Genomic DNA, 17,358 nt, shown 5'->3' on the forward strand with positions numbered 1-17,358 from the left:
TTGAGAAGCGGGAACGGTTTACCAGCATTTATACCTTTTATGAATCAACGAATCACCTGCAACTGGGAGTGGCTAAGTCTGTCCAACGTATCTGTCATGCCCCTGCTTCCCTACGTTACACTACGGGTCATTGGGCTACTGGAAAAGTTGTGTGTTTGTTAAAGAAACCCTACTATAGTTAGTATAAATATCCTGCTGTGTAGCCATGGGGGCAGCCATTCAAGCTGGAAAAAAGGAGAAAGGCACAGGTTATATAGCAAATAACAGATAAAACACCATTGTATTCTACAGGACTTATCTGTTATCTGCTATGTAACCTGTGCCTTTTCTTCATTTTTCCAGCTTGAATAGCTGCCCCCCATGGCTACACAGCAGGGTATTTATATAAACTATAGTAGTGTTCCTGTAGCAAACATACCAGTGTTACCAGTGCAGGGCAACAGTGCATTATATTTGTATTACTTTGAAACACTTTTTGGTGTCACTATTCCTTTAAACATTTGTATAATATGGATCTGACTTATTCATTTTATATGGTCCATATTACTTATTTTGTAATGTTTTTAAATTAGTGTCCCTTTTCTGCTTATTTCTAACCTGCAACTAAAAATAGTCATTGACCCCCAGCAACCAAAACACAACTTGGTTATCATGGTTCAGCTTTATTATTATTAATAAATTGCTTATAGTTATTTTTATGTCCTTTTCTAGTCTAATCTATCTGCAATACTACCATCCAAACTGCTGGTGTGACACAATGGGAATTAAGCACCAGCGACCAGATAGCAGCTGCAGTTTCAAGCCCAAGAGGCGCAGAACATAAATAGTCAAATATAGCAAAAATAAAAAAAGGATAGTCAAGTTATACAAAACAAATGTGCAACAGGTTTCCCAATTACATTTAAAGCAAACCCACTCCCACTCTGCCCCTTCTATCTATTAACCCCTATAGAGCTCATCTGAAAGGTCTTACGATAAACACAGTCACATCAGTATTACTGATACATTATACAATAAAATCACATTTTAAGTACAATTAAATATATTTAGGTCATTTTCATATAAATGAAGAGAGGTCATATTCACGATTCCTGCCATAGGCTCCAAAGTTTGCAAATTAAGTCCATAAAACTTTTCTCTTTTTGGAGATAAAGAAATCTGTTTCCTCCATGTCTAAGTGAGGGCACAGCTTCAATTGCCAAAAATCAAAGGGACACAATAGAATATTATACATATATACAGGTATTGGACCCTTTATCCGGAAACCCATTATCCAGAAAGGCCATCTCCCATAGACTCCATTTTAATCAAATAATTCATATTTTCAAAAATGATTTCCTTTTTCTCTGTAATAATAAAACAGTACCTTTTACTTGATCCCAACTAAGATATAATTAATCCTAATTGGAGCCACAACAATCCTAGTGGGTTTAAATACGGTTTAAATAATTTTTTAAGTAAACTTAAGGTAGGAGATCCAAATTACGGAAAGATCCCTTATTTGGAAAACCCCAGGTCCAGAGCATTCTGGATAATGGGTCCCATACCTGTACACAAGTATTACCATATTAACTAATAGGCCATAGGCTACTCTAAACGGTGGTATAGTAATTGTCAATGATCCTTACCAACAAATGGAAAAATGATCCTATTTTTTCCTATGGGATATTGGCTCTGACGCTGACAGTATATCTAGAGTAAACCCAACCAAAAAAGGAAAAAAAGCATCCTCAGTCTTTATTAGCAAGCAGTGAACTGACAAATCTATAAATAGAAAATCAGTAAGCCATTGTCGCCATAAAACCATGTGTTGCAGCCAAAACACCCACACAAGTGATAACTAAATGTATGCATATTTGCTGTTACTGGCATCACTGAAGGGAAGATTACGCTATGTAAGCTAGGGAGAGGAACATATAAATAACCCCACTCCCTTTGTTTAACTACATCATCCATTAAGACCTTATTCAACATTTCATGTAACTTATTCTGTATCTGACAAGGGGATTGAGACTTATACAAAATATTTATTTAATTGCCCATCTCTCTCATTGCTTTCTGTTTGCAATTTTCAAAGTTATCAAGAACTACAATATTCCCAAACGTATTTAATGGTTTAGTAACGATAGCACGATTATCCCTTAGTTCCCTAAGTACTGTGGACACATTATATGAACCACAACATGTAAATTTAGTAATCCTGACCTCAGCTTTACCACTTTAAGTTGATATTATCTAAGAAAGATTCACTGAGATTGGGGCCCATCATTTCCTGATTTGTTACCACCATTGCAAGACTTCATTCCACTACAGGCCCAAAAGGAAACTCCCTTCATCTTTCTCTGCCTCAAAAACTTTTTGAATTTCTTTCCAAAAATCTTTTCTGTGATACACTGCCCTGACTTGCGGAGTTCCCTTTATCTAGTTTGCTGGTATCAGGGGATATCCCAGACCTGCATCTAAAGGTATAAACCCTATTTGGCCTATAGTCCTCACAGTCCCTTACAAACTTAAATTATTATGCAACTTAATTTAATTCTTCCTATAACCCCATGCAACCTATTATTTAGGATCTAAAATTGTATGTCCCGTTTATCCATTTCTAAGGCCTCAATACTATATGTCACTTCCACATCCACTCATGTCAGGTGTGCGGTTATCTCTGATACTATTAGTTCCCTTAACTTCCTGGATCTCCCACTGAGAGATCTGAGACTGGTATCTGGCAGCATGTAAATTTGTTATTCCCGTGGTATTAAATTGTTGTTTAAACTTTTTGTAAAGGTGGCCATACACGTGGCGATCTGACGATGTTTCGTACGACCATCGGTCGCACGAAACATCGTAAGATCCGCCACACACCATTCAGGGCCGAATCGGCAGGTAAGGAGGTAGAAACAGTAGGATTTCTACCTCCTTCTGCCGATTCAGATCTGAAGGGAGAATTTTGGTCAGGCGCCTTCTATGGCGCCCGATCAAAATTTTCCAACTGGTCCAATCGGCGAGTCGGCCGATATCAGCAGCTTCCTGCGATATCGGTCGACTCGCCGACATACCATACACGCACCGATTATCATACGAAACGAGGTTTTCGTACGATAATATCGGTGCGTGTATGGCCACCTTTAGGCTAGACACTTCCCATTTAAGCCTCAGTTGCTGCAGTATATAGCTAGTATCACTGCCATATAGTAAGATGAGACTTCTGCTAGCAGAAAAAACTATGGTCCTTTATACAATATTATATATTTTTTAGGCAACAATGAACATTTTTTATTCTGATGGCACAAACAAGCCTAAACTTTTTGGAAAACCTTGACATCAGCCATCAGATCAGTAAATAGTTCAAGATTAGCCAAGTTTTTGTGCCTGCCTGTCTTCTGTATGAACTCATTTCGTATTAGTAATATATAATATGTTCTGGGTATGGGAAAAAACAGTCAGAAGCAAGGTTGTTTAACCTGTCCCCCAACAATTCATACCATGTCCTGAATTAGAAATAAACATAAAATGAAGGGCCGCATGATGGACTTCCTTGGCAAATACTATTCAATTTAGAAAAAATATTAAAAGGTTGCATAAACCACCATTTTAAACTGATTACTTATTCTATCTTAGAACCTGTATGATAAACATGTAACAGTAAAAGTGATGTAACATTTTGTTATCTTGCAACACACAGATAATAATGACACACATATATAATCATGTAGCCTATTCAATAACCAAAACCAGCAGATAAAAGCATGGTGTGGGAGCCATGAAACTGCCATTAGCCACTTACCTGCCTCCATGACTTCACATTGCTGTCCAAAGACCTGGGAGAAGGTGACAGGCCCTGCTGCATCCATAGCTCTCAATGTCATGTGTCTTTATCAAAAACAGCAACAATTATTTGTATGAACAGAACAACAGAATAAATGTCCACCCTTGTCACTTGTGGTACTAAAGAGAACACATCTGCACATATGGTCAGTTTCCTTGAGTTGCAGAAATCTTCCTCGCCTGTTCCACTTGCTACATCCTTGAGTCAAATGCAATCAAACAGAGGGAAAGGGAGAGGGAGAAAAACCCCTGGCAGATTCAGCTTGTCTTGTAAAACGATTTGATCTATTGCCTCCTAACCACAAGATTTGCTTTTATTTTTTGTCATGTTGGGGATCTTGAATAGCTTGCCAGTTAAAAGGTGATTGAAGAGTCCTATTTAAGATTCCATAGAAGATGCGTTACATTGTGCTATCCTCTGTGTGAATGTTATGATGCCGTGCTACTAACTGCAAGCCTGCCAATGTCTCTGGGCTGCACAGACTGCTATATATAAGCTGTACCTGTCGTTTTCTCAGCATAAGACAAAAAGGCAAATGCTGTTCCGATAGAGAAAATAATAATGCCTGCCGTTTCAGATTATACTGTAAACACGTAGAGTATTTTCCCTGAAGTGACTCTGAAGCTGTAAATAAATAATGTTTCTATTGTTACCTTGGAATCATAAATATGCCACTTTACTATAAAGTATGATTTTTATAGGAGAAAATCATTAAAACCAATTAGCAAAACTGTATTGATAGTGTTGGAGTGAATGCATTGCAGATATATTTTTATGCAGAGCTCAGAAGGTTATGTTGTGCTTCACTGCAGTGATTGCAGGCAGCGGTCCCTGCTACAGTACTTGTCATTCTGACAGCAGCCGGCGAAGGGCAAGATTAGCCTGGCAGGAGCTGGTGATGTCATTTTTACATGCTTGGCTGCGTGCAAAAAATGGGTATGGCTTGTAAGCCTCCATCATTTCCACAGAAGTAACAAGCCTATCCTCACAATATAGAATATTCTGTATGAGGGACATGGGCTTTTTACCAATCAATAGAAAAGGGATGTAGTTCAGTAAATAAAAAGAGGTGCTTTCCAATGCTCACAAGATCAATGAAATAGATTTGTGCAATAAATTATGAAATTACAGAGGGGACATTTACCCACATAATGGAAGCTTCTTTGGCTCATATAAAAAAAAGAAAAAAGGCAGCTGGAAATAACCCATAAACTGCCATATATCAATTCACTTTTAGATTATTTTTTTATATGTTACAAAATGGACAATTCTAAGAAACTTTTCAATTGATCTTCATGTTTTAGTTTTTATAGTTCTTCTTCTGAATCTTTTCAAGTTTCAAATGGTGGGTCACTGATCCAGCAGCCAAAAAGCTATTGCTCTGTGAGGCTACAATTTTATTAGTATTGTTACTTTTTATCACTTCTATTTCTATTTAGGTCCTCTCCTATTGATATTCCAGTCTCTCATTCAAACAAGTCCCTGGTTGCTAAGGTAATTTGGCCCAGCAGCTGCTAAAATTCCAAACTGAACAGCTGCTAAACTGGACAGCAAAATCATGTAAAAACCAAAAATAATAAAAAATAAAAAAAACAACTGCAAATTATCTGAGAATATTATGCTCTACATCATACTAAAATGTAACTCAAGTGAACAACCCCTTTAAGGGGTTTTACTTGGTGTAATAATATGTAAAGTACAAGGCACAAAGTAATGAAGCTTTCATATATACACAGATACGCTCACAAGTTTTATAAGGGGTGATGATGATAATAGTAGAATCACATTACACCAGTGGCATGTTATAATAGGGGCTTGTTATTGCAGTCACAAATGGGACCCCTGGGACTCTGTAAAGGTTCAAGGCTGCTCAGCGCCAGAAATAGCTGGCTCTGACTTTACTGTACTCCAATTCTCATGATTAAATTCACTGCGCTGAAGTAAAAGCCATTAAGTGGTTTGTATAGAATTAAATTTCCTGTAAATGCCCAGAGAGAATGCATTTCTCTTCTTATCCACAATTAAAGCTATTATAATTCTGATATTCAGATATTGTGGTGCATGTTTTGGTACTAAATTTGAAGCAGGAATGGCATTAAAATAAGTTATATACTAGTGAAATTATATATATCAGTAGCAGGTTATAGGGGCCAATTAACAGTGCCTGCATTTGATATTTGGGGAAAGGGCAAAGTTTGCACCTGGTCTAGTAAAGGCTGCCTTAAATTAATTGATGGGTTGTTGTATTTTTGTATAAATCAAGGCCGTCCAAATGGGTAGTGCTGTACCAGGGAAAGCCTTCATTCATTTTTTTTTCCATTTATTTCAGTGCAGCTAAATTTTGCTACCGGTCTAAGAAATCTAGACAGACACACAAGGGAGTTGCAGGGGCTGGCAAACCAGCAGGAGATCCAAAGAGCCGTCAGCTTATCTTGTCCTCACAAGGCTCCCTTCTGTGCCTCTCATGTAACAATGTTGTGTGAGGGGTCTGAATTTCATTTGTTGCAAAGAATAAGAAAACCTGAAACTGAAGTAGAAAATACTGCTGTGACTGCAGCAATAAACAGAATAAACTGCTGCAAAGCATTCGTATTAATGGGGAAGCACTTATTAAAGAATGACACAAGGGGGCACATTTACTAATCCACGAATCCGAATCCGAATGGGAAAAATTCGGATTGGAAACTAACATTTTGCGACTTTTTCGTATTTTTTGTGATTTTTTCGTCGCCGTTACGACTTTTTCGTAAATTGTCGCAACTTTTTCGTAGCCGTTACGACTTGCGCGAATTGTCATGACTTTTTCGTAGCCGTTACGATTTGCTCGTATATTGTCGCAACTTTTTCGTATTGAACGCTCGTAAACGGCGGGCAAAACTTTCAGACTTTGCATGATTTTGGAAGCCTCCCATAGGACTCAATGGCACTCTGCAGCTTCAAACTGGCCCAAGAAAAGTCACGATACTGAAGCTTGAATGAATCCGAAACTTTCGTACTCGGCACGACAGCTACGAAAAAGTCGCGATAATTCGCGCAAGTCGTAACGCTACGAAAAAGTCGCAACAATTTACGAAAAAGTCGTAACGGCTACAAAAAAGTCGCAACAATTTGCGAAAAAATCACAAAATACTGATCATTACAAAAAAAACGCATTCAGACGCTTTTCGGACGTTCGTGGATTAGTAAATGTGCCCCAAGGAGTAGAAGACCTTGAGATAAATGCTTGGAACCTAACAATGGACATGGGGTATCAGAAGAGCTACAGTTATGGGCAGGGCAGAAGAAGAAGGGAGGAAGAAAACGGAACATTAAAGGAAATGTTAACCCTCAAAACAAATGAATGTAAAATTGGTGAAAGTGCTGTTCAGAGCACCTTTTCTATGTATATTCATTAATAATTATATTCATTAGTGTTTCTAGTTTTCAAGAAAGGTAAAGAATTTTTGAGAAGAAGAAAAAAATCTTCTGATGTTTCTATGCAAAGAAAAGAACAAAAAAGAGCAAGACATTTTATTGCATTACCTCAAATATGGACCATGAGATGATGGAAGAAGGCGAGAGTTAGGATATTGTTGTGCCTATAGGAATACTGGGGACTAATATATCTGCCAACATACGTGGGCACCACATCATATTTATATAGGCACTTTCTGTGAATGTAAATCAGGTGTGCATTTAAAAGGGCCTAAGAGCTACAGAAGTTATTTGTAACCAAAATAAAGATTTGTTCAAAAATTTTGAATTCTTCTCTCTGCGTAATAAAGAGCTGATTCATTAAAGGTAGAGATTGTGAGAAGTAATCTTACATTAAAAAGGTGAGATTGAGATATTGCGATATGTATTAAGTTTCTTGTGTTTTTACAAAAGCTCTGATTAGTTATACCCAATGGGGCACACCAAATTGTATGGACAATTCCAATCACTGGACTTCCGAAAAAACAACATGAGTTGATTTGTTGTTTCACATATTTTTCATAAGGAAAAAAAAAACATGTAAAAAAGTTACGCAGTTTTTTTACACAGTGATGTGAGGTGAATTTTGACACTGTTTTTTACATATCATAATAAATAGGTTCCTTAATGAGTAAGATCTGGTGCAATTTATACTGAAAATTACTAAATGGCACCCATTACATTACACCCAGTACATTAAACTTTCCTTGTTCTTTAAATCACATACAACAATCATTTAGGCTCAGTGTATATATATATACAGTGTGCCACCACAGAGTATGTAACCATGCTGGGAATGGTAAAGCATATAAAACCTATTACAACAATCACTTTAGTAGAGTAGTCCTGTCTAAGTCTTCATGCCCTTATATAACTTAAAGGAAAAGGAAAGGTCAAGTCACGGGGGTGCCAAAATGTTAGGCACCCCCCCCCCACAGTGATGGTATTTACTTGCCTGATACCCCGGGCTGGTGCTCCTGTTAGCAAAAAACGGCACCGGCCCGAGGTACATGCAGGTGGCTGATGCTCTTTCGTCTTCTCTCTTAGCGTCGGCTGCACATATGCAGTGAAAAGCTGCACTTTAACAAAAAAGTTGTCTTTTGGCTCTACTGCACATGCATGGGCCCCAGGATTGAAGTGAGATGCCAGGGAAGGAAGAGGATCGCTCGACTGCATGCACCCTTCTGCTAATAGGAGCTCCAGCCCAGGGTATCAGGTGAGCAATCATAATCACTAATCTCCTTTAATTTCTTTATATACTTCAGTGTTATAATCAGTACAGTGCTTGATTAAATAAAACGAATCATTAATTGTGTGGATTATAATAATGTTGTCCTGCAAACTAAAATAAACCCTTTTGGCATTTTTTTGCTTGTTTTCATTTGCAGAGTTATTTTAAAAGGAAAGCTTTCACAAATAACTTATGGGCTGCATAACATATTGATTGCTCTTCATTAGTGGCAGGACCACATCCATTCTATTACAATGCCTTCAAGGATGGCCATTAGTACATTAAGCATTAATCTATGATAAGTGACTGATTCCTTTGCTTCCCGAGGTCAGCTCTCATGTTTCTTCTCTGAGGAACAGAAAGACATTGAATCTTGGTACAAAAAATGTTAACACCGATTTAAATACATGAAGGCCGATTCACTAAAGTGTAAAATTTTTATTGCGTCTAAATTTTCGCGACTTCACGCACTATTCAATAAAAGCATACTTGCATTAATTTACACGCGATACTGCATGCGTTATTTTAGTCGCGAAGACTATTTTCGTGCGGTATTTGACGATACATGCGCTAATCAACGCCCCGCGTATAAATAGTCGCCGCATATAAATAATAGCCACATATAAATAATAGCCACATATAAATAGTAGCTGCATATAAATAGTCGTGCGAATAAACGCACGCCATGTTAGCCATACATGCCAATACTTGCGGAAAATTACTGTACTGAAAACGACCATTTCCCTGCAAACTGGCGGCTGCATCACTCTAGGGCCAACACAGACTTGAATAAATCCCACTGCAAAGTCCATATTTTATTGCCAAAAGCTCATTAACTGTACTTTTCTATAATTATTGCCTGCCTCAAGTAGGTGTTAATTTTCACACAGACTAATGCGATATTTAGGGCGTCTAAGTGTTTGTGAATCATGCGTTAGTATTATTTCTGCGCTCTAATTAATGCATGCGTTAAAATTAATGCATGTGGTTGCACGTAAATTAACGCATGCAATGTGCGCATGCATGCAATTAACGCAAAAAAGTGTGCGATAAAAATTAACACACTTTAGTGAATCGGCCCTCTGGTATCTATACAGCAAAACAATGCTATCCAGCTTTTTTTTCCCAAATAATGGACAAAATACCAGATGTTTGCAGCAACATTATATTTTAATATCTTTTCAAAAAAAGCAAGTATTACGATTATGAGTTCCAATAATTATGTATATCAGCTTTCTGACAGCATCTTTAACTTGCTGGTTCCTAAGACTATATATGAAAGGATTTAACAGTGGTGCAATTACTGCATACATGATTGAGATGAATCTGTCTTGGCCAGTGCCATAGCTTAATTTTGGTCTAAAATACATAAAGGTGGCAGATCCATAAAATATTATAACAACCATAACGTGAGAAGAACAAGTGGAGAACACTTTATTCCTTCCAGAAATTAAATGGATATTTAAAATGGATGAGATGATTAGTGTGTAAGATGTCAAAGTGAGCAGAAAGGAGCCAAGAATAACACAGCCGCACATAACATGAAGAACAGTTTCATTGATCCACGTGTCTGAACATGCCAGTTTCAATAAAGGGGGAACATCACAATAGAAATGATCAATCCTGGTAGAACCACAAAAAGTCAAAGTGAATGTAAGAACAGTGTGGATTAAAGAGTTTACTGTCCCAATGAGCCACGAGCCAACTATAAGCCGAATACAGGCTCCTTTATTCATGATATTGAAATATAAAAGGGGATGGCAGATTGCAACATACCGGTCATAAGCCATTGATGCAAGCATATAACATTCTGTTCCGCCCAAAAGCAAAAAGAAGAACATCTGAACAAGACAGCCATTGACAGAAATTGTTTTGTGCCCTGCTGTGAAACCTGACAACATTTTAGGAACAGTGGAAGAAATGTAACATATTTCTAGGAAAGAGAAATTAGCAAGAAAAAAATACATAGGGGTTTGAAGATTTGGGCTTAATTTATATGCAACAATCATAAACATGTTTCCAATCAGAGTAACGATATAGATACATAGAAATACAATAAAAAGCAAAAGCTGAAGATCAGGGATCTCTGAAAGGCCGGCCAAAATAAATTCTCTTGTTGTGCTGTGATTTACTGGTGCCCCATACATTATTCATCTGGTTCTGTTGGTTAAAACAAAGAAGTCAGCATTGGTTTAGCACAGGTTCAGTGACAACCAAAACAATGGTAACTGGTATTAAAATATATCCATATCAGCTGTCCCTGTAGGTTATATAAGCACCGGCAAAATCATATTTCATGATATTTTGCCAAATGAATATACTTCACATAGTTGCATATAACCCATGTACAATAAATCACATGTTGCCATCGATCCATAACTAAATAAAATTGATTGATACATTTTAATGACATTTGATTGATCTTCATGGAAAGATCTTCCAGGAAAGTGCCCATTGTATTATTACTGACAGACTCCTTTATCAGTATTTTTTTTTACAAATCCCTGAAGGTTTGGACAATGTCCAATAACAATTTTGATTGAAGCAACTACATTTTTAAATGATTTGATTATATCGATAGCATAATATGATCTATTTGCATACTTAAATGGCAAAGAATTCTACAGGAAAACTCCAGAATACCCCATTTGATCTCTAGATCTGTCCCCCTAAGTTTTGCATTTTTCTCGCCACATTTTATTCCTGTTATATTTTTCCTAATTTATTTTCAGAATCAGAAATTTCTAATGTGTTCACATGAATCCTTATAGATATACAACTTTTTGGGGTGTTAATCTTTGATGAAAGTATTATAAATAATGCTCCCCCACCACTGCAAATGGTAATAAAGATATTAAATGCACAAATGGAAGGGCTGCATAAATTGCACTATGTGCAAGGAGATTTTACCAATGAGTTTCCTCCAGGTTGATCACTTTCCTTCTATGCTCCAAGATATGCAGGCAGGCTAATTTGCTGATGATAACATACCTGTAGTGTGTATGAATGACATACAGACTCTATCTCTAATTGTGCAGGACTGATATAAATAATGTATGATCTCTGTAAATGGGCTTCCATATATGTTGGCGCTATGCAGATTAAGGATAATGATTTCAGCAATTCTGGAGCAAGTGTTCATGTTGGCTTCCAGCTCAACAGAAATATCTGATAAATATAACCAGCCTGTCCTACTGACAGTACTGAACTAATTATTCCCTTGAGAATTCTTTCTTTAGCTCCATGTCCCTGTACTCTTTTCCCCAAAGAAAGAGAAGCATAGTTAGTGGGAACCTTATTAGTCCATAATTCAATCCTTTCTCAGCCTTGTAAACTTGGACTAAACCTGCTGTGCGCTGTAAACTTTACACATCAGTCTATTTATAAAGCTGTGTAAAAAATAGCAATCAAATATGCCACACAAAGTCACCAAAATACCAGTTCTGCCCTTTTAATTGCATACTGTGTACTCATTTTAGACAATTGCATAGCCTTTCTTTGTGGTTTTTACACAGCTATGTATGTATTAAAAATAATTAATTGCACTGACATATAAACAAATAAACACAGGGTAGATAAACAGAGGGTAGATGGTCGGATTTAATTGCATTTACAAACATTATTATAAGTATTTGTATTTAAGATTAAATATTACCTTATAAATCTTATATGTCTCTTCTACTGGACACTGCTGAATACAATAACCCGTCCCTCACATGCAATTCTATTTAGTGGTTTTAACAAGGGTTCATTCATTTTAGGTAAGAACTTCACCAGTGATTCCTAAACTGTGGAACCCCCTTCCCCCCAGCTGGGCCTATAACAGCTGCATAGAGTGGGTCCAGTCTTAAGGCCAGGTAGGGTAAAGTTTGGGTAGAATGCCCATTTTCTCTTCTAGATATATATGAATGCCCAGCTTGCAAATCTTTACTGCCTATATTTTCTGGAACTATATTTGAATGACTTAAATACTATGTTTTTTTATATAAGTTTGTTATGAGCTAAGGGTGGCCCTGACCACCTAATGGAGCTTGAACTGACAAAGTCATGTAAGCAAAGCACTAGAGTTAAATGTAATCCGCTGGTAAAGCTATGCATTTTAATAACTGTTTGAAGATCCTTTTTTCTCCACAGTCGATATATCAGGTTTTAATTGTTTTAAAGAGCAAGACCTTGGTAATTCCAACGCATGTGAATTAAAAACAAATATCGATAGATGGGTTTTCTTAGGTCAGACTACACATTTTATATATAGAGAGAAAAGTGGGACAGGTAAATCTTATCAACAGTCGAGTTTTTTCGCACTTAAAAAACTCAAATTCGAGTTATGTTTTGAAAACTGGAATGTGGAAGTGTAAGCAATCAGAAATAGTGGGAATCTTTCATTTTTATTTATTTATTTATTTATTTTAAAAGGGGGGGGGGGGTTAATATGAACACAACATAAAATGATACAAGGAAGTGTGAGAAAACAAATAAAAGTAAAATTCCATTTAAGAGATGGGATAAGGTTACAGTACATACAATAGCAGTGCAGCCAACGTAATGTTGCATCCTGGGGCAAATTATGCAATGTGTGTCTCAATGGAACCCTTTTTTCTTTGCCTTGTGAAAATCTGCATATTTCTTGGCCTGCACTTATAAGCATTAGCCTCACAGTACTGTGTGTAAATGAGAGGAGCTTTGTACAAATAGGTGTAAAGTACCTGTGTTTCTGTACTTACTGTATTTCCTTTGAATGGTTGACATTTAAGTGTCATTTAATTTCCCTTATTAATTTCCAAAATTGCCTGACTCACTGTGCAGCGTGATCAATTTCCTGACTGCGCCGCTCGAGTCCCCATGGCACTGTGACTGCGCCCGACTGATCAGCGCGACTAATTGCCTGACTGTGCTGCTCCAGACGCTCCACGTGGCCGCGCTTACATTCTGCCCGGCAGGGTGCGTGGTGCGTATTACGTCATTCAATATGCAAGTTTAATCAATTTAGAAAATCAAACTCGAATTCACAAATTTAAAAATTGATAAACAAGCCCCCTAGTGTAGGTTCTAATTACCTTCCATCTATACATCCTGTGCTGACTCCTATAGTAAAACATATTTCTTGACATGACTATTAATACAAAAGAGAAGGCTTATATACAGGTATAAGGACTCTCAAACCCAATATCCCAAAAGCTCCAGATTACTGGAAAGTCATCTCTTGGAGTACATTTTATGCAAATAGTTGTACATTGTTTAAATAATTTCCAAATTTTATGCAACAAAATCGTATTTGTGAGTACGAAAATTTCGTATTCATTCAAGCTTCATTATCATGACTTTCCTTGGGCCAGGTTGGAGCTGCAGAGTGCCATTGAGCCCTATAGGAGACTTTCCTTGGGCCGGGTTGGAGCTGTAGAGTGCCATTGAGCCCTATAGGAGACTTTCCTTGGGCCGGGTTGGAGCTGCAGAGTGCCATTGAGCCCTATGGGAGACTTTCCTTGGGCCGGGTTGGAGCTGCAGAGTGCCATTGAGCCCTATAGGAGACTTTCCTTGGGCCAGGTTGGAGCTGCAGAGTGCCATTGAGCCCTATGGGAGACTTTCCTTGGGCCAGGTTGGAGCTGCAGAGTGCCATTGAGCCCTATGGGAGACTTTCCTTGGGCCAGGTTGGAGCTGCAGAGTGCCATTGAGCCCTATAGGAGACTTTCCTTGGGCCGGGTTGGAGCTGCAGAGTGCCATTGAGCCCTATGGGAGGCTTTCCTTGGGCCGGGTTGGAGCTGCAGAGTGCCATTGAGCCCTATGGGTGACTTTCCTTGGGCCAGGTTGGAGCTGCAGAGTGCCATTGAGCCCTATGGGAGACTTCCTTGGGCCGGGTTGGAGCTGCAGAGTGCCATTGAGCCCTATGGGAGACTTTCCTTGGGCCAGGTTGGAGCTGCAGAGTGCCATTGAGCCCTATGGGAGACTTTCCTTGGGCCAGGTTGGAGCTGCAGAGTGCCATTGAGCCCTATGGGAGACTTTCCTTGGGCCAGGTTGGAGCTGCAGAGTGCCATTGAGCCCTATGGGAGACTTTCCTTGGCCCAGGTTGGAGCTGCAGAGTGCCATTGAGCAGTATGGGAGACTTTCCTTGGGCCAGATTGGAGCTGCAGAGTGCCATTGAGCCCTATGGGAGACTTTCCTTGGGCCGGGTTGGAGCTGCAGAGTGCCATTGAGCCCTATGGGAGACTTTCCTTGGGCCAGGTTGGAGCTGCAGAGTGCCATTGAGCCCTATGGGAGACTTTCCTTGGGCCGGTTTGGAGCTGCAGAGTGCCATTGAGCCCTATGGGAGACTTTCCTTGGGCCGGGTTGGAGCTGCAGAGTGCCATTGAGCCCTATGGGAGACTTTCCTTGGGCCGGGTTGGAGCTGCAGAGTGCCATTGAGCCCTATGGGAGACTTTCCTTGGGCCGGGTTGGAGCTGCAGAGTGCCATTGAGCCCTATGGGAGACTTTCCTTGGGCCGGGTTGGAGCTGCAGAGTGCCATTGAGCCCTATGGGAGGCTTCCAAAAACATGCACAGAAGGATCAAAGTCGTGACTTTCAGATCGCCAATACGATATTATTGTGACTATTACAATTTTTTCATAAGCATTTTCGTGACATTTACGATCATCAGAAATTCTCGTATCTAATACCAATTTTACCGATTTCGGTATTCAAACTCGTACTTTGATAAATATGCCCCTAAATGTAATCTTAAAGGACAAGGAAAGATAAACATAATTTTTACTTTGTCAGGGCAGTGTGAGTGGAGCTTGTTATGAACGCTGCACAGCTTTCCGTAGCTTGATTGTAGCCAGTTCCCTTTCCCTATCTGCTTTTTGCCATGGGCAATGTCACCATTGCACAAAAGATGTACACAAACTCTCTTTGTATTCCAAAGATCTCTTTTTTCTTTAAAGAATTGAAGAGTCTGGGGTCAAGTGGGTCTGTGGGAGTGCAGAGAAATAATATCTTCCGTAGAATACAAATAACACTGGCAAATAATTAAAATGGAGAAGATTTCTCGCTCAGAGGTAGAGTAGCGCTGTTCGAAAAATTAAGCGGTTTGAAATGTTAAATTCATTTATCTACAATGACATTTTGGCTGCCACCCTCAAACATAAAATAAAATATAAAAGAGAAAATCATTAACAAAATGTATTGTTTAAATTGAAAGAACATCATTCCTTTAGTCAACATATAGGAGGTTCCCTGATGTTTTGTGGTTGGTTTGCTGTCTCTGGAAATGTGTCCCTTGAGTCCAGGCCTGGACTTAGATTCAAAATAGGCCTTGGCATGTTAGGTACACAAAAGCCCAAACAGCCCAATAAATAGTTACTGTATATGGAATTTTACAGCAGTCCTTCTGGTATTTGCCAGAATCCACAGATAGCCAGTCCAGGTCTTTTTGAACCTTTGTATGGCATGATGAAACACAAGATTACCAAGAGATTCTAGGGTACAATAATATAACCTGGGTCTCCATCAACCTGCTGCTCAACGTCAGCAAAACTAAGGAGCTCATTGTGGATTACAGGAGACTGCAGGGAGGAGGCCATACCCCCATTCACATTGAGGGAGCAGAGGTGGAGAGAGTCAGCTGCTTCAGATTCCTTGGCATCAATATCAGTGAGGATCTGAGTTGGTCTCACCATGTTGGTGTGATCACAAAAGCTGTAAGACAGCGGCTCTTCTTTCTGCGGCGCCTGCGAAGGTTCGGCATGGACTCCAGAATACTCACAAACTTCTATCGATGCACCATTGAGAGTATTCTGTCTGGCTGTATCACCACCTGGTATGGCAGCTGTAATGCTTTGGACCGCAAAGCTCTGCAGAGGGTGGTGAGATCAGCAGAGCGCATCACCAGGACTGAACTGCCGGCCATGCAGGACCTGTACAGACAGCGCTGTAGGAGGAAGATGCAGCGGATCCTCTCTGACCCCAGCCACCCCAGCCACAGACTTTTCACGCTCCTACCATCAGGCAGGCGGTACAGGAGCATCCAGACCCGCACCAGCAGATACAGAGACAGTTTCTACCCACAAGCCATCAGGCTTCTGAACTGCTGACATTCTACCCAAACCAACACACACTCCCCATAACTACTGGACTCTTCACAGTGTCACTTTAAGCAAAGCCACTTTAAATCCTCACTGCACAATTTCAAATATTGCATTGCATTTTATTATTGTAAATACTTGTACCTTTATTGCACACTTTTATTATATTTAATATTTGTATTTTTTTGTTTTTTGTTTTTTGTTTTGTTTGTCTATGTAAAGTTGGGAGGAACACGGGTCAAAAAAATTTCATTACAGTAATGATGCTTCATTGTTATTTGTATATGACAATAAACTTGAAACTTGAGACAATGGGACAGGAGCCAAAGCACAATGAAATAGTTAACAACTTAATTCTAAACTGGAGTAGGGGCCTAAAAAACCGCAGATCTCAAATCCACTTGGGGAGATCTGAAAACTGCATTTTGGGGAATCATACTTCAAATTTGAGATAACTGGAGCAGTTTGAAAGAAGAGTGGTCCAGACTGTCAGTAGAAACATGGAAAGTTCATTTACGGCATTAGGAAGTGCTTGATTTCAAGAGGTTTGTCCAAAGATTGTGCTATGTAATATTAAGTCTAGAGTGTCAGTTATTCTATCATACCAAACCAAACCCATTTCAAGAGACTACCGGGAATGATTTGAAAAAAAAAATTAAAAAGGTACCAACATTTCAGCCATGACTTCATTTCATGCAGTCCAGTCATGCCCGGGTGCATCTCAAAGCCATAGTACCCCAAGCTATAAGTATGGCACTCACTTGTCTTAAATTAATGATTAAATTAGTGTT

At 39.0% G+C, this 17,358-nt stretch overlaps 1 protein-coding gene across 1 annotated transcript; it reads right to left on the reverse strand.

Moving 5' to 3' along the window:
* Positions 1-9,691: 9,691 nt before the first annotated feature.
* On the reverse strand, positions 9,692-10,657 carry or5i1 (olfactory receptor family 5 subfamily I member 1). The gene has a single exon (XM_031906512.1). It carries the CDS (start codon positions 10,655-10,657, stop codon positions 9,692-9,694), a length of 966 nt encoding a protein of 321 aa, XP_031762372.1.
* Between the last annotated feature and the right edge of the window lie 6,701 nt (positions 10,658-17,358).

Source organism: Xenopus tropicalis, chromosome 7, assembly GCF_000004195.4.
Source record: "Xenopus tropicalis strain Nigerian chromosome 7, UCB_Xtro_10.0, whole genome shotgun sequence".
Classification (NCBI taxonomy): domain Eukaryota; kingdom Metazoa; phylum Chordata; class Amphibia; order Anura; family Pipidae; genus Xenopus; species Xenopus tropicalis.